General features: G+C 44.2%; 1 protein-coding gene and 1 long non-coding RNA gene across 2 annotated transcripts in view; one reads left to right on the top strand and one right to left on the bottom strand.

Annotated features, from left to right (window-relative positions):
• The window catches only part of LOC310657777, a 254,852-nt gene that overhangs the window by 134,130 nt on the left and 101,936 nt on the right, over positions 1–18,786 (bottom strand). The gene's annotated exons all lie outside the window — the stretch shown is intronic.
• Positions 1–18,786, top strand: part of ANTXR2 (ANTXR cell adhesion molecule 2) — a 157,586-nt gene that overhangs the window by 62,606 nt on the left and 76,194 nt on the right. The window contains exons 11-12 of the mRNA XM_083398478.1: positions 12,179–12,257; positions 15,075–15,170. Of these exons, the coding sequence (XP_083254604.1) occupies positions 12,179–12,257; positions 15,075–15,170 (175 nt within the window). The remainder of the gene's footprint in view (positions 1–12,178; positions 12,258–15,074; positions 15,171–18,786) is intronic.

Raw genomic sequence — 18,786 nt, 5'->3', positions numbered from 1 at the left:
CTACTACCCCTATGATACAGTTTGCCCTTGTTGTCCTCGGCTCCCTGGTTTTTATTATGGCTCAACTCTCGCCCAAGGGATTTGGGTTCAGATTGTGCTGTTCGCCTCCTTTGGCAAAAGCAACAAAGAGTCTTGTGACACCATAAAGCCGAACCTGTTTAGTCTGGCAGAAGCTTTTGTGGACTACAGTCGTTTGTGGCAAAGTGGGCTCTGGTCCACTAAATCTATTTGTATTTAAGATGCTGCAGAAATACTTACTAGTGTGGTTTCATTTATCCCCCCCCCCAAGCATTTCTAGACCATATAATATCTTTTTTTAAAAAAAATTAAAAATTCCATAAGTGATGTACAAAAACAACATAAAAACATTAAAAGAGAGAGCAAGGCAGCTTTCTAAAAACAGGAGCACGTAAGCAGAAATCTAGAAATAGCAAATCTGTCAGGGGCAGCTTGGGCAAAAAAGACACCTGAAGCAACGAATAGATTATGCTTCATATATTTGCAGAGGGAGGAAATTTCCACAGTGCAGGGGCAATGGCAGAAAATGCCAATTTTGGGGTCAGCGCCCTGTGGCATTTTGTGGACTACAGTGCCACAAATGCAATCTCCCCATATGCCCTGAGTGATCTTACATGCCTGTACTGGGCAGGCTGTCTTTCAGATAACCCAGTCCCCAGATGTTCAGGGGTTAATACGTACAAGAGGCTGGATGGGTCTCGGTAGCCGGATCGGCAGCCAGCGATTATTCTTCAGGCAGAACTGACTCTTGAGAAGTTTGCATTCAGATATCACAAACAATGCAAGGAGCACATCTTTAAGCATCATGCAGTGAGGTGTGTGCACCTATTTCCCTGACCCCCTCGATCGTACCATTCCCTGAATCGTAGCCCCTGAATAACTTCTCTGAAACTTCAGTACTCCCCAGAATATTTAAAAAAAGAATTTAAAAGACCCTCACACTCCTCTTTTTCTGGTTTGGGCTCAGGATGGAGAAATCTTCCAATTCCACTTCCTCATTTTTTCCAATCTTCCAATTTTCCACATCAGCTGAAGAATTCTTTTTTTTATATCCTCATGAAAATTCATCAGCATTTTAGTGTGACTTTCTCCTAAAGTATGTAATCTTGCCTGATATACATGTTTCCCATGCAGGTTTCCCTCATAATATGCATGTCAGTTTCACCAGTATCTACATCATTATGGATGTTTTGCCCTAATATTGGTATTTTTGTTACATGGCAAGAGAACTGTTCTGCAAACTTTGGAAAAGTGCGTATTTCAAAGGATAGCCGTGTTTCGGTTTCTGTATTGTTTTGAAAAGTGTTAGCAAAGCTTGCCTTGAAATGAAAAATGGAAGCAAAATTCTCCCCTAACCCTGTTTGTTTAAAATATAGCTGCTGTATTTTTCTTCTTTAAAAATTCTGCATCTCTATGCTCCTGCCAGCATGTCTGTTGAAATTAGCTATAGCCTATTAACAATTTTTCTGGTTTTCGGGGTACAATAGAACCCTCTGTTTTTGCTTCAAGGGGCAAATAATAATAATAATAATAATAATAATAATAATAATAATAATAATAATAATGTTCCTACCCCTCTGGAACTTGTGATAGCTAATGATCCTGTTGAGTTAAAAGACCAGAACTTGAGTTATTGACAGCCCAATTTCTCCTATCTCTCTATTTCTCTTATCATTATACAACCTTCTGTAGACCTCTGAAGGCAGTCCTGTATTGGGATGTTTTTAATGTATGATATTGTTGTTGTTGTTGTTGTTATGTTTCTGTATATTATGTTGGAAGCTGCCCAGAGTGGCTGGGGCAACGTAGTCAGATCAGTGGGGTGCAAAACCCCCCCAAGTTGTTGTTTTATTTGTTGATGTCGCTATCTGTCTCTGATAGATAAATGCACTGCAGCCGGGTGACTTCAGTTCCACCAATTTTCCAGTTGGCATGAGAAATTGTGCGTGAGAACTGATCAAAGTTTTGTTTTGTTATCCACCCCACAAAAAAAGGCAGGCAGGAGAAAGGGCTGCCATGCAAGGTGACGAATGTTCAGCGTGTTTGCCTAATTAACTTTTGGCTAAGGATTCGGAACCATTAAGGAGCTAGTTAGTGTACGTCCCAAATAAACACATCTGGTCCCGCGAACAGTGGCAGTCCTGCCTGGATGCGGGTGACAGATGTGACGATCGTTCCCTCTGCCCTCTCCTTTAAATAATTAACAGCGTGCTGGTGGACGAACCCTCAAAGCCAGCTGTATAGTCTCTGAGCTGTTATCTGCGGACATGTGCCCCCATCCCCATTAGTCTGCTCCATCTAACTCAGTCTCTCTTCGCTCGCTGTCGCAACAATGGCATTCTTTGAAAAAACTCCGGAGATCTCTACTTTTTCCCCTCGCGGGTTTGAAAAGGCACTTGGGCGGAGGGAGGAATATAGAGCAGACCACACATGTGGGAAGGATCGCCAAGTGCCCATTAGCTCGGGAGATTGATTCCTTCTCTCAAACAAAGGGCATTTCAGCTAGTCCCACCCAGATGTTTCATTATCTGTTGGTGCTGGGATGAGGCTGGGAACATCCCTCTTTTGAAAGCGGTGGCATCTTATCTTAAGACTCGTTTCTTCGGTTGATGTATGGCTGCACAGCTTGGAACAGCTGGGAAATTGCTGTTAATGGGAGCAAGTTGGTGGTTTGGGAGGCGGGGGGCCGAAGGAGAGAAGAAGAACAACAAATCTCACGACAGAAAACTGGCAAAGGGCTTATCGCCTGCTCTATATCAGAGAGTTATGTTTCTGCTTTGGATGTTCTGTCCCGAAGGCTGGAGACAGAACAATGTGAGATGGGAAACGTGGCTGGACGGTTTATTTAAGTCTTCGTTTGCCCTTTTTTTACAACAAAGCTCAAATTCATGCAACTCCCTCTGCCCTCAAAGGCCAAAAATATCTCCTTTTTTCCTTTCGAAGTTCTCAGAGCCCTGGTTGTTCCATAGAGTGTAATGACCAACAGAGGCAGCTGTCACTGACTTCTTCTGGTGAGCTGGGCTGTGCCTGCAAGCTCTTTCCCCCCTCTTTTTCATTTTGGTGAGACGGTCAACAATAGCGCAGCTGTCCTTCCGCCTAGTTGAGATCTCAAACCTGCAATTTGGCAAGAGGAACAGCACAAATTGGATAAATACCAGTAAGCGTATTGCGAAGGAAAGGAAAGCGGGACTGAAATGAACCCTACAACTTGTTTGATAGAAATGATTTAAGCAGGCATATGGTATAGCTAAGCGTGCTTGCAAAAACATTGGCCTGCTTCTTCCAGCAAGCTTTTATATTATTTTGTTGGGTTGTTGTTTTTTTAAAAAAGCTGATATAAAGAGAGAGAGAGAGCTAATAGAACTCATGAGTTACTTGAAAAGAAAAGAGAATTACTTTCAGGAGATAATAACACACACTTAAATGGCATCCTCCCATCTCCTACACAAAGCATAATTAATACAGAACTCAGCCCACAGAGTTGTGGAATTGTATTGTTTTGAATTTTTACCCACCCATCGCAAAAAGGCCCCAGGGGTTGGATTGCAGCAATTAAAAACACAAGATTAGAAATAGTTCAAAAAACAAAACAAAACCTATCATAAGAATAGGGCAGCTCCTGAGAATACACATGTCCGTCGTTCAGCCAGGACACTGAGATCCAGCTCCGAGGGCCTTCTGGTGGTTCCTTCACTGCGAGATGTGAAGTTACAGGGAACCAGGCAGAGGGCCTTCTCGGTGGTGGCGCCTGCCCTGTGGAATGCCCTCCCATCAGACGTCAAGGAGATAAAGAATGACACAACTTTTAAAAGACACCTGAAGGCAGCCCTGTTCAGGGAAGTTTTTAATGGTTGATATTTTATTGTGTTTTTAATATTTTGTAGGGAGCTGCCCAGAGTGGGTGGGGTAAGCCAGTGAGATATACAGCTGCTGCTGCTGCTGCTTCTTCTTCTTCTTCTTCTTCTTCTTCTTCTTCTTCTTCTTCTTCTTCTTCTCATCATCATCTCAAGTGTCAAATCTTCATCATACAGCAAATGACACAGTAAAGGTACCCCACACATCTGTGTTTGCGTGGGGGGGGGGAATTCCCACAATTCTTTCAGTTCAGCCTTGTGCTTTGTGCCATCATGCTCTGATGAAGTGATGGGGAAGATGTTGCTGTAAGTTAGAATGTCATACATAGTCCATTCCCCAGGTCTGGGGTAGGTAACCTTTTTCTTCTCACCTCCTTCCAGTGAGCACTCAGGGCGGATTTCCTTCAGAATGGAGAGGTTTGATCTTCTTGCAGTCCATGGGACTCTCAAGAGTCTCCTCCAGCACCATAATTCAAAAGCATCAATTCTTCGGCGATCAGCCTTCTTTATGGTCCAGCTCTCACTTCCATACATCACTACTGGGAAAACCATAGTTTTCATTCCTTACGTTCCCATTTTTTTAGCAAGGTCATTTAAGAAACACACACACACACCCTGCAATGGAATTCTGGTAGTTTGAACAAATTTTTATTTTCAAAATCTCAAATGCCCCAAGTCCTGAAAATGTGTTGCAGTCCTTTATTGACTTCTTTTTTTAAAAAAAATAACTCTGGTACCTCAATTCCAAAAACCTCTTTACTTACCATCATTTTAATAACTTTTTGAGCAGTTGCCAGTTTAATCTTCAGTGCGTGGAAATTGGAAGTAAATTATTTATTGCTTCCAGCAAATGTCTTTCATGGTTTTTATTTAATTTCCCCCCCATCTTTTTTTAATGGATCGTAAAATGGCAATCTTTTATTGGATGCTCATAAAGAAAGGAGCAAATGAATACTTTGCAAATAGGTTACAGTGGATTGAAATGTCAGTTGTAATTCAAGAGAAGGGGAAACCCTTCTCTAACCAAAGATGAGTAGACATGTGGCAGCGAGCCATCTCCCTCTCCTTCAATCTTTAACATCACCCAATCCAAACACAAAAAAAAGAGAGAATTGCACTGGCCATTAAGGTTTATTTACAGTCATCGGCCCTCGAGCTAAACCCCCAAACTGGCTTCGCCACTGTTCCAGAAACTTCCTTGTCAGCCCTGGGATAGTTGAGAATCAATCCGGTGGTTCTGTTTTGAGCATCCCTTTCCTCCATTACTGGCCTTGTCCCAGGGAACTGTTTGAAAGCATGTGATGAAGTCACCTTGCCTAACCTAAGCAATCTGGCGCCTGGGTAAGGATGGGTGAGAAATGATTTGCATTTTAAAGCGAGCCTACCTAATTTGCATTTCATGAACCGAAGCACGCTCCTCGCCCTTTTCGAAAGTTTCCAATATAGAATTGTATACAAAATTGCGCATGTTGTAGAAACGCCATGAAAATGCGGGCACATTTTTGTGGCGACTTCCGCTTCTGCCTAAAAAAAAAAGGCAAAAGGATGCATAAATTGCGATGCAGAATTGTATACAAAAGTGCGCATGTTGCAGAAACGTCATGAAAATGTGTGCACATTTTTTTGTGGCGACTTCCCCTTCCCCCTAAAAAAAAAGGCAAATGGATGCAAAAATTGCGATGCAGAATTGTATACAAAATTCCGTGTATTGTAGAAATGTCATGAAAATGTGCACAGTGGTACCTCGTGTTACAGAAGCTTCAGGTTACAGACTCTGCTAACCCAGAAATTGTGCTTCAGGTTAAGGACTTTGCTTCAGGATGAGAACAGAAATCGTGCTCCGGCAGCACGGCAGCAGCAGGAGGCCCCATTAGCTAAAGTGGTGCTTCAGGTTAAGAACAGTTTCAGGTTAAGAACGGACCTCCGGAATGAATTAAGTACTTAACCCGAGGTACCACTGTACACATTTTTGTGCTGACTCCCCCCCCCCTAAAAAAGAAGCAAATGGCTGCATAAATTGGGTGAACTGAACTCATGCTTGCATCGCTGAGAAATGGACAGAAACTGAAATTGTGGATCTGTTGTTCATCATTAGGTCTGGGTCAGTTTCTTGAAGTAGAAGCCACATTTCATATTTTTTTGCAGTCCCTTCCACTTTGGGTAAACTTGGAACATATAATCTACCGCAGTTTCCCCCCCACACTGGGTCATTCAAAGCTTGCACTTCCACAAGCCTGCTAACAATATCTTGATCTGAGGTGCTTATTTAAATCGCACAAAACATGCCGCAGATACATTTCAAAGAGATCAAAACAAATGAAAGGGTTGCTTGCAGCTCTCAAACATGACGTTTGCAAAGGTGACATGGTTTTTCTTAGGTCTTGAAACACTTATCTCTGTGAAGATGATCTGTATGACTTGACGCCATAGCTCCTAGAACTTCCCTGTCAATCCGGTGTCCCTTAATCTTTGCCGCTGCATATCAAAAAACGGAACTGATACTTGATGTGCTCAATGAGTCTGTTCCCTGAGATATTTGTCAGGCATTTTGGCAGCTGAAGGTTGAGAGGAGGAAAGAGATCTAGCCTGACAGGAGCATCTTTCGGAAACTGGCATCCTGGAGAAGTCAGAATATTGCAGAAATCCAAAGGGAATTTTGCCTTGCGCTTCATTTGCATCTAACTTTTAAAACCAGGGTGCACCTATGTTATGCCCCAAAGGCAGAATTCCTCTTAAATTTCTGTCCTTTGGGAATAATTCAGGTGCAAGTTAAGAGTGAAGTGAAGACCACTTCAAATGTGGGAGTGTTGTAAACAAAAATTGCCCTTTTCCCTTATGGGGTATCCAAGAGCCCATATAGAGTCCTTACATAGGTTCCCTATTGGTAGGAGAGAATAACAGAGGCCAACCAGAGAATATTGAAAAGCAAAGCAGCTAGTAAGTTTGATCTTTATTGATCTGTTGCAACAGGGTGCTCCCCTCACCCGCAGGAAAGGAGGAGAACCCAGAACAATGGCGCGCAAGGCCTTATAAAGACTTTTGAAATTGCCTGCCCTGTAGATCAAGACCACCCCCAGAAACATCATACATACATCGCAGAAGGGGTGTAACCTAAGACCACCCCTCCGATACATCATACCTACATCACAAAAAGGCGGTCTAAAACAGAAAATTTGAATGTTGGTTTTCTCCTGTCGTTGTTTATCTCCTGTCTGGCAGGTTATTTGACTGGATTTCCTGGGGAGCCTGGTTAGTCTTTTGTAATGATAAATACTTAGTTCCTGGGCCAGGTCACAGGCTCACACCCTATTCATATTTTAAATGTGCCCTTAAGACAGGTTTTGTGAGGAAAGAGATCATGGGAGGTTTCCGACTTTGACCTTGCAGAGAAAACATTTGCTCAGTTTAGGAATCAAAATGGTTCCAGGTTGGTCTTCTTGTGCTGATCTATGTACGTGCCTGGTTGGTACGCTTATGAACATTACCATATATCTAAGACCTCAAAATTCCTATCACAGGAGTAAATAAAAGTGGAACTGGATACCAAGGCTAGAGTGCTTAACACTAAAGACTGCCTTGTGTATTATCAGCCCCTTGTAGTTCAAAGTGAAGCATAAATGGAAACTTGCTGAATCTCCTGTCAAAGCCAGGGAAGTGGAGGACAGCTGATCTATAATCCTCGCCATGTGCTCGGGTTTTCCAGGGTTATTTGAAGAAATGAAAAACCACTTTACTATTTATGTTTCTCTGATGCCTGCCTGCTCTTCACAGAAAGCCTCAACCAGCTATAATTAGTGGTTTTTATGCTGTATGTATGTTGTCAGAGTGGTAATTAGTGTGTTTATTGCCAATCTTGAAATTTTTATGTACATGAGTTAGTACTTCACACAGCTAAATGGTAGTTCTGCACATCTCAGGTCCTCACCGCGGGACCAGAATCTTGAGACCACATGGTATCTCTCTCTGAGATGGGTAAATCATTTTCCATCGAATCCACTGCCAGCATTACAAACATGTGTATTTTTAAAATCTCATATTTTCTATTTCAGGGACCTCATTTCGACTAGTTATTTTTGTCACTTTTATAGCTTCCAAGATAAAACGCTTGTTAGGTTCTGTGGTTGTGGTTTTCTGCCGATAGTTTTGCACCATTGGCAAATCAGGCTTTAACAGTCTTCACTTTGAGTCAAAATAAGTTGCGGGCAAAGCAGAATCAGCTGTTCTTGGGCTCTGCCCTTTTTCCCATTGATTCAACACTTTTAAACTGCAAAGGACTTCATGGCTGTTTACCAGGTTCAGTCCTCACAATGGCCCAATGTGGTTATATTATTATTTATTTAAATTAACACGCTATTATTATCTTTTAGCGTTTAATTGATTTATATAGTGCAAAATGCCCCAGATGGCTTCTAAGCGGTTTACAAAGCATGAAAAAACAATCGCACAAAGTTGTTAAAATATGAAATAATTTAAAGCACGCCATAAATGAAAAATGCAGTAAAACAACCCTATTAAAATATTTATAACCCGCTCGTCATTGTTCACAGAAGAGAGAGAGAAGCAACATTAAAATGCGATAAAACTATATTTCATTTACATAGTGCTTTAAAAAAAGGCAAAATACAACAACAGGAGCGCATTAGCCAAGCGAGAGTCACCGTTGATTAATAGCTATGTTTTTACCTTGGGTGCATTTACACGTGGAGAATATGGCATCACTTTTCCTGATTATAATTCTAGCACTTCTTGATTTTCTTTCATGCTGCTATACCTGTTGTGTTAGGGAACTGTGGCTTTCTGACTGATAGACTGGCGCATCATGCTGAAAAGAAATTCCTAGCAGTGAGTGTGAAGTGACAGGGCACTAAACATCATTGAGCATCATTGCTATCCCCCGCTTTCCACCCATGTGTGCTTCTGTTCCCCCGTGATTCCTCCATGAAAACACAACAGAACTTTGTGCTGGCATGCTGCCCAAATTTTGCCACTTTACTACCACAGTTTTGAGTTAAGGGGCCTGCAAATGGCCCCCCCTCCCAGCCAAATCAAATACGGTAACCGTGCAAACTTGTGTGCATTCAACTTGCAAGCATTCAGCTTTATGCTGATGACAAAAATTGCATTTTTTTTTTAAAGGGGGGCAGGTTCTGGGGAAAATGACTTTGGCAATCCCACCTACCATTGAACCCAATGGGTTTTGACTCTACGCAATATTGGCTTTAGGCGTGATCCCCTGAACGTAACACCCACCTAACTTGCGGGTTTCCCTTAATACAGAAATAAGTGCTGAACGTGTGCTACATTCTGTTAGTTTCCCCCAAGTGGCTTTTATATCATGTGAAAGCTGAAATATAATGCAGAAATTAACAGTTATGGAAATGCAAGGGAAATGGGATAGACTCGTGTGAAGGTGGCCCTGATCTCAACAGCCCATCGATGTTGGTGCTCCTTGGAGCTGGCTGATCACCACATTCTCTTGAGGGCCAAATAACATTTTCTGCTGAAAGCTTAGTGTAATGGTTCTAGGGGTTGCTCATGCGTAAGTTGCCGTTACTCCTGGCTAGGTTGCCTGGCTGAACCCTTTCTGTCTAGACAGCCTCAAGTTCCGTGGCTGCCTCAGTCGCTGGGAGAATCCGTCAGTGGGCGTTTCTTAAACTTCTTCCAGCATAGAAGCTGTTTGATGCCCAGTCTTCTCCTACTTTGCCTGCACGGAAGTCTTCTGCGCAAAGTGGGTGTGGGCAGTGGAGTACTCGTGCCCTCTCCGCTGGTCTCCTGCGAAGAGTCCTGGAGCCACCTCTCCGATTCCTCCATCTCCTCCCCTTCTCCACTGGTGTTACGCTGATTTCCTTCCCCAGCGGATGGGCTACCTCTTCCCCTACTGGGACCCTCTCCACAATCGTCCTGGAGCCTCCTCTCCGCCTCCCGCTCCGATGGCAGTTCCCTGACACTTAGCATACAACTACAGTGGTACCTCGGGTTACATACGCTTCAGGTTACATACGCTTCAGGTTACAGACTCCGCTAACCCAGAAATATTGCCTTGGGTTAAGAACTTTGCTTCAGGATGAGAACAGAAATTGTGCTCTGGCGGCGCAGCGGCAGCAGGAGGCCCCATTAGTGGTGCTTCAGGTTAAGAACAGTTTCAGGTTAAGAACGGACCTCTGGAACGAATTAAGTACTTAACCCGAGGTACCACAGTACAGTGGTACCTCAGATTAAGAACAGCTCTGTTTACGAACAGTTCGGTTTATGAACTCCTCAAAAGCAGTGTCCCGGTTTGCAAATTTTACCTCGGTCTAAGAACGGAAGCCGAACGGTGGAAGGGCACCGGCGGCAGGAGGCCTCACTAGGGAAAGCGTGCCTTGGTTTAAGAACGGTTTCGGTTTAAGAACGGACTTCCAGAACGGATTAAGTTCGTAAACCGAGGTACCACTGCACTTTAATTAACTGCAGCATTGGGACTGAATCATACAGGAAGTGAGGTTTATCCCTTTCCTTTCCAGCTGTGACCAGGACAAAAATCCACACGCACTGAGGCCACATTCAAGTCTGGTTCCTGCTGGCACTAAATGGGAACAATTTACCTAAATTTCATATCTGCACTAGGGAAGGGAAGATTTTTGCCTTGATAATTCCTCTAAGAAAGGGATGAACGTCCCCATCCCGTGTACCATTGCCTCAGTAACAATCCTCCATCCCATTTCTGCGATGACCTAAAGAAAAACTGGAGACATCTCTGTGCACTCGCGTTTGGCTAAGATCTGGCAACTTGCCCCAGACCACACAGTAAATTCAGAGCAGAGGTAGGATACTCTGATCAAAGCACAGCCCTCCATCTGTCAGATATCGCTGGCTGTGTGGCTCTTACTTAGCAATAGTACAGTGGTACCTCTGGTTACGTACTTAATTCATTCCGGAGGTCCGTTCTTAACCTGAAACTGTTCTTAACTTGAAGCACCACTTTAGTTAATGGGGTCTCTTGCTGCCACTGTGCCGCCGCTGCACGATTTCTGTTCTCATTCTGAAGCAAAGGTCTTAACCTGAGGTAATATTTCTGGGTTAGTGGAGTCTGTAACCTGAAGCGTTTGTAACCTGAAGCGTATGTAACCCGAGGTATCACTGTATGGGGTCCCAGGCACCTGGGACTATTACTTGGCTGAATGCAAAACTCCCTGTGCATAGAATATTAGGTTAAGTCCAGTCAAAAGGGACTATGGGGACTATGGGGTTGCGGCGCTCATCTCGCTTTCAGGCCAAGGGAGCTGGCATTTGTCCACAGACAGTTTTCCGGGTCATGTGACTAGCATGACTAAACTGCTACTGGCATACAGAGGACCGTGAAGAGTGTCAGCATGCACGGAAACGCCGTTTACCTATTTATCTACTTGCACTGGCGTGCTTTCGAACTGCTAGGGTGGCAGGAGCAGCGAGCTCACCCTGTCATGGGGATTTGAACCGCCAACCTGATCGGCAAGCCCAAGAGGCTCAGTGGTTTAGAGGTTTAGCCTGACATGCTGACTTTTTATGTGCATAGATTTGGGAGGCTTCTGTCCCTCCCCTGGGAAAATCTTTTTTTGTGCATTCTTTGTTTTAATAACTTTTTTATTCAAAATTAAAACAAAACATATTATCCAGAAACATATCATCCTTATTTCTCCCCCAATTTTTCCTCCCTCCCCTCCCTCCCCCCACAGAACCCCCCACCCCCTGACTTCCAGTCTTTGATTTCTCTAAAAATGCTGTTTTCTGCATGTTACAAAGTTGTATAGATCCTCAAACTATTTAACTGATTATTATCAATAAAAAGTTTGTGAATGTTTATTCAAAACCAGCCAAGGAGTCCAGTTCGCTTTGTTGCGTCTTCAAATACTTTGTAAAGGGTTCCCATTCATCTTTCAAGTCACAGTTATCCTTGTTCCGTAGCTTGTATGTCAGTTTTGTCACTTCTGCATAGTCCATCAATTTTTCAATCCCCTGGGAAAATGCTCAACCATGCAATGCCCCAACCCCATTATGGTTTAGTCCTTGGAACACTTTTACCACCTCTGCTGGTTCCATGACTGAGCAGCGATTTGAACTCAGTGCTAATTATTCCCATCCATTTCCACCCACCCATTTTTGCTTGGCTCCAAAGCTTTAGATCTGAGCCGTTTAGCAATTCGGTAATACCCGCAAGATCTGTCTCACTTGCTCCATTCCCTGTTCTGTTTTCACGGAATCTGGCTAGACAACTGAATCCTGTAACAAACAAACTGAGTAAAAACATTTTTGGTGTGTTCTTTCCCCCACCTCACTTCTCGTTTCAGAACGATGGAGGTTTCCGTCAGTTTTCACAGAGGACAGTCTCCCATCACCAGTTCTTTGACTATTACCGCAACGAGATGTGTAAGTACATATCCAGAAAGAGCCAGGAAATAGGAATACTCGGCTGTTGTTTTTAATTACGGCTGATGTGCTGCTGGTTTTAAATTGCAGTGTCCATATCAAAAGGTTTATATTCCTGGGAATGTACGGTATCTGAATCCAGTCATCCAGATTTGCTCTTCCTTCTTCCAGCCTCTCTGCCCCAAGATCAGATCAGGAGTGGAGCAGGTGATTTTGTCCAGACCTGGACTCCACTGATATCTCTGGGCAGTTCTTTCTTCCACCATGGGAGAGTTCAAAATAGATTCTCAGAATGAACCAAGAAGTGACAAAGAGATGATTCTTTCCATATACTTTACTTTCCCATGTATATGACAAGGCTTTTGAATTAAAAATGCTGCTAAAAATTGGGGGTTGTCTTATACACGGACGCGGGTGGCGCTGTGGGTAAAAGCCTCAGCGCCTAGGACTTCCCGATCGAAAGGTCGGTGGTTCGAATCCCCGCGGCGGGGTGCGCTCCCGTTGCTCGGTCCCAGCGCCTGCCAACCTAGCAGTTCGAAAGCACCTCCGGGTGCAAGTAGATAAATAGGGACCGCTTACTGGCAGGAAGGTAAACGGCGTTTCCGTGTACTGCGCTGGCTCGCCAGATGCGGCTTTGTCACGCTGGCCACGTGACCCGGAAGTGTCTCTGGACAGCGCTGGCCCCCGGCCTCTTAAGTGAGATGGGCGCACAACCCTAGAGTCTGTCAAGACTGGCCCGTACTGGCAGGGGTACCTTTACCTTATACACGGATAGTGGGATTGGTTGCTGCCGTGAGCTGGAGTTTGTCAGCGACTATTGGGCATGTTATTGGTGGCTGTGGCAAGGGCTGGTGTTAATCTGCCAACGCTTTTGCGATGCGTACGAGCGGCAGCGTAGGTCTGGCGGGTGTGCGATTTTCGGCATTCCCCTCTGAAAAAGGCTCAACAACCCTGGGCCACCCCACCCTCCAAATCTCAACTATGGACAATCCCCACCCCAAAAAAAGCTCAGCAACTCTAGGCAATCTCCCCCATATTTTCTCAATTTGGAGTCCCCCAAAATAGGGGGCGTCTTATACACAGGGGCCTGTTATACATGGAAAAATATGGTATATTTCTCCCATTCATATTCTCTCTCTCTCTCTGTCCTCTGTTCCAGTCACCCCACCCACCTGCTTGCCCATTTCACCCCTCAATATTCTGTGCTATCAAGTTATTATGGGGCTGTCAGAGGAGTTGTTGATGTTTTTGCCTCTTTTGCTCCTGCCCTCACATTGAGCATTACCTGGGCATCTGCAAACCTTCGTTTACCTTGAGTCTGCTGCTACCTCCTTTTTGTCTGTGGATGATACAGCTTTGGTGACATCAGTGGAAACAGGGGAAGACTTGAAAAGTCCTTATGTACACATGAGGCCCATTTGCTAGGGCTTCCAAAACCACTTCCCGTGGCAAGCCCCATTGAGAAGCAGCTTTATCACTTAGCGCCCACCCGATGTCCTTGCTATTGGAGAAGAGTCCAGAGGTTAACGGCAAGCAGAGTTCAGACAGCAGTTTTACCATTATAAAGAGGACTTAATGTTCTGTTCTGGAAAAAGCAAAAGCAAAAACTCTTGCTAGTAGAGAATCCGGTGATTGTAGCAAGAATAAAACAACAATAAATTTTGCAAATTGAATTTATTTTATTTGTCTGCTATACTGAGACCATTTGTTAGCAGAGAGAGTAGGATCAACATTTTTTACAACAGACAGGGAGAAATGGTTACTCTTCAGGGGACTTCAATGCTAGTATTGTTGATCCAATTTTGTTTGTATTTTCCCCCCTTTGCATTGTGAAAAACTGTAAGCAAGAAGTGGGGAAATGGGGTGGGGCGGGGCCGGTGGATTCTTAACTATTTATCTGAATTATCAGGTTGTTTTTTTAACGATTTAAAAGAGATAGGAATAAAATCAGCAGCCTGATCTTTGGTGAAGCCAACTTACTCGTTTGGCATCCTAGCCCTGTATGCTGTTTTCATAAACAGGAAACACATTTGCATATTTTCACTGCCAGAAAAGGCAGCAGCTTCAGGAAAATACACTGCTGAAACAAGCAAGTCCTAAATATTGCAGCTGCAGAAGATTTCTTTCTTTCTTTCTTTCTTTCTCTCTCTCTCTCTCTCTCTCCTGTGCTGTTAAGATATTCTTTTACTTGCTAAGAGAGAGAGAAAAATTAAGGAGAACAACTGAATTTAGGTTGTCCATAAATTCAGGTACGCTTTATAAACATTAGATAGAAATTTGGAAAATTGTATCTTCAGGGCCAGACAAACAAATAAATGAAGAACCTCATTAAGTGTTTTTGTTTGTTTGTTTCTGGTTTAGTTTAGGGTGGTTGTTTTTCAAAACAACAACAACCCAATTTGGATACCCTTAAGAGTGATGAATGATGAGAACTGTTTAAAGGTTTGTGCATGTGATCAAAATTCTACTGCATTTCCGCCACCTGAAAATGAATGGATTTGCAAATTCCTTTAAGTGTGCAACAGAGATAATGAGCCAATCCAATGCAGTAGGGGATTTACAGTAGAACAGAGATGGAATTTTGCCATTCTTATTGGTACTGTAGATCATCTGATGTGCCTTGTGAACTGTTTATGTTTTCAGCGTAGTGCAATGCACACACACACACATACACACACTTTTATTCTTCTTGTAAACCACTTTGTGGGTTTTTTCAACAACAACCTGGCGGTATATACATTTTCTGAAATAAATGAATAGTAAATATAATTCCAGCAAATATAATTATGATCTTTCCTTCTCTTTTTACCCCCATAGGCAAATGGCATTATTGCACTTATAGTTATCCTGGTATTGCTGCTGTTGCTGGCGCTTGCCCTCATGTGGTGGTTTTGGCCCCTGTGCTGCAAAATAGTGAGTGAAATAAATCTGCAACGTGACATTCTTATCTCTTCCGCCTATGTTATCTTGGTAGCAAATGGCTGACTTCATTGTACCATACACAGTTAGACTGTGGAACTTGCTCCCAGAAAAAGTAGAGACCTGTGCCCTGTGAAGTAAAGTGCCCTGTGATCCTTGGATGAAGGGTGGTATAGAAATCTAATAAATAAAAATAATAGATTAAATAATTCACTATTGCAGGCGGAATGCCTTGTGACTCCCAGTGAATGGTATTCACAGTGGAGAGAGGGCTGCTGCTTTCATGGGGCCTGTGTACAGGCTTCCCACAGACATCTGGTTGCCACTGTGAGATTACTATGCTGGACTATAAGGGCAAGTCTCTCTTTTTCTGCAAATGTTGCATTAGTTGGCAAACAAGCCAGGAGGTCTTCCATTATTGTTTCCTGTTTTGCCTGAACTATCGTTTAGTTCAGCTTCAAACCATGGCTTAATAATACCATGGTCTGCTTCGAAGAAGAGGAGAGTTTGGATTTGATATCCCGCTTTATCACTACCCGAAGGAGTCTCAAAGCGGCTAACATTCTCCTTTCCCTTCCTCCCCCACAACAAACACTCTGTGAGGTAAGTGGGTTGAGAGACTTCAGAGAAGTGTGACTAGCCTAAGGTCAACCAGCAGCTGCATGTGGAGGAGCGGAGACGCGAACCCGCTTCACCAGATTAAGAGTCTACCGCTCTTCACCACTACACCACACTGGCTCAATCACTGGCCAATCAGAAGCTGCGCCTTGATTTCTAAACATTTTGGAAGTCGAATGGACTTCCGGAACGGATTCCGTTTGAGTTCTGAGGTGTTGTTGTTGTTGTTTAGTCGTTCAGTCGTGTCCGACTCTTCGTGACCCCATGGACCAGAGCACATCAGGCACTCCTGTCTTCCACTGCCTCCCGCAGTTTGGTCCGACTGTATTATTATTGCTGTTATTGTTGTTATGTAATGAATTTATATTCAGAGGTCTCAGGGCGGCTCACAGAATGAAATAAAACCACAAAATATATATTCAACCCAATAACAACCCCCCCCCCAAGACCACATTTTAAAAGGGCATAGGATGTCAATCAAATCAACCAAAGGCCTGGTTAAAAAGGAACATTTTTACCTGGTGCCTCAAGGTGTATAATGAAGGTGCCAGGAGAACTTCCCTGGGGAGAGCATTCCACAGATGGGGAGCCACCTCAGAGAAGGCCCGTTTTCATGTTGCCATCCTCTGGACGAAGCCTGATATTAAGGCTACTGGAAAATTTCCTGGTTTGTTCATTCGTTTGCTCGGTCACGTGAACAGAGGCACAGAAGGACTGGGACCATAAGACACCTTCACATTTCAACTTAATGAGACAATACAGTGGTGCCTCGCAAGACAAAAAGAATCCGTTCCGCGAGTCTCTTCGTCTTGTGGTTTTTTTCGTCTTGCGAAGCAAGCCCATTAGTGGATTAGCGCTATTAGCGCTATTAGCGGTTTAGCGGCTATTAAAGGTTTAAGGGATTAGCGGATTAGCTGCTAAAAGGCTATTAGCGGCTATTAAAGGCTTACGGGATTAGCAGATTAGCTGCTAAAAGGCTATTAGCGGCTTAGATCAGCTGATAAGCGGCTTAGATCAGCTGTTAAGCGGCTTAGCGATCAGCTGTTAAGCGGCTTAGCGAACAGCTGTTAAGCGGTTTAGGGGCTTGGGAAAAGGGGGGGAGGGGGAAAAAACCCCAGGAATGGCAAGACATTTTCGTCTTGCGAAGCAAGCCCATAGCAAATTCGTTTTGCGAAGCACCTCCAAAACGGAAAACCCTTTCGTCTAGCGGGTTTTCCGTCTTGCGAGGCATTCGTCTTGCGTGGCACCACTGTATATGATTGTCCAAATGTGACTGCAGTCTCCAAGCCACACCTCGCATCTTCCCAACTGTAATACAGTGGACGCTTGGGTTGTGAACGTGATCCGTGCGGGATTCACATTCGCAATCCGCAGCGTTCGGAACCCGCGTCTGCGCACGCGTGGGTTGCGAGTCGGTGCTTCTGCAGATGCGGAAAGTAGAATTTAGCGCTTCTGTGCATGCATGACTGCTGAAACCCGGAAGTAACCCGTTCCAGTACTTCCGGGTTTCGGCAGTCTGCAACCAGAAAAAATGCAACCTGAAGCAGGATGCAACATGAGATGTGACTGTATGTGGATTGCAGGATTGTTGCAAAGAATGGGTGAGGCTGTTTGCTTGAAGCCCTTTAGACACTGAAAAAGTGCCATATAATAGTATTAACAGGTTTTTGTTTTTGTTTGGGTAGGACTGTAGGAAGTTGCTTTCATAGCAAATCAGACCATACTGGCTGGTCGTGACTCTTTTGGTTTGCAAACTAGGCAAAGATACTAGGGACTGAACCTGGGACTTATTGTATGCAAAGCCGGTGCTGTTCTACCGAGCGACCTTAAGCATCTTTCATTCCTCCTGTATTCTTTTTTTTCATATCTGTGTCCCAAGATGAGCCTTGATGGCCGGTGAGAATAAGGCTCGTATTCTATTTCAGCAACTGAAACTGATTTGCTTAAGGCACCTCTTTATTTATCCCTTGTCTACAGCCTTGCCGGTTAGCTCAGTTGGTTAGAGTATGGTGCTGAAAATGCCGAGGTCACGGGTTTGATCCCCGTACGGTTACATATTCCTGCATTGCGGGGGGTAGGACTAGATGACCCATACATTAGTGTATATTTACCATATTTTTCACTCTATAGGACACACTTTCCCCCCTCCAAAAATTAAGGGGAAATGTGTGTACGTCCTATGGAGCGAATGCAGGCTCCTTGGCTTCAGCGATAGCAACGCGAAGCCTCCGAAGCGCAGAGGGAGCGCTCCCTCTGCATTCTGGAGGCTTCACGTTGCTTTTGCTGAAGCCTGGAGAGCGAGAGAGGTCAGTGCGCACCGACCCCTCTCGCTCTCCAGGCTTCAGGGATAGCCGCCTGAAGCCTTCGGAGCGCAGCGCGAGTTCCCGCTGCGCTCTGCAGGCTTCGGGTTCCTTTCGCTGAAGCCAGGAGAGCAAGACTCTCCTGGCTCCAGCAGAGAGGGAGAGCTGCGCAGCACCCCTTCAGCGAAGTGGGAGGAGAAATGGAAGGGGCTCCATTTCTCCTGCTGCTTTGCTGAAGGGGTGCTGAGCAGACAGGGGGAGAATTTTTTTCTTGTTCTCCTCCTCTAAAACAAGGTGCGTCCTATGGTCGGGTGCGTCCTATAGAGCGAAAAATACGGTAATTCTTTATCTAAAAAATGAGAGCATAATATATTGCATTCCTATGATTCTATCTTAAAGATAAAAAATACTGTAGGGCTAGAGCAACAACAACAACAACAACAACAACAACAACAACAACAACAACAACAACAGGACGTTGAAGGGGAAAAATGCTGCCCCTCCTCTTCCCATTCAGCTTTCTTTTTGGCAGTCGCCAGTTGGCATCTAGCATGTCAGATGAATTGGGCATGCTGTTTAATTTTTGGCACGAGCCAGTTGAAAGCCTCCCCCCGCCCCACTTGATCTACAGTCCATGCACACAACCAGGTTGTTGGTTTTTCTTTTTTTACTTCTTTCTCTCCTTTTCCCCC

Source organism: Podarcis tiliguerta (genome assembly GCF_965153285.1).
Source record: "Podarcis tiliguerta genome assembly, chromosome: 9".
NCBI classification, from domain to species: domain Eukaryota; kingdom Metazoa; phylum Chordata; class Lepidosauria; order Squamata; family Lacertidae; genus Podarcis; species Podarcis tiliguerta.
Note: the sequence above shows the minus strand (reverse complement) of the source record. Positions and strands in the feature narration are given on the sequence as shown.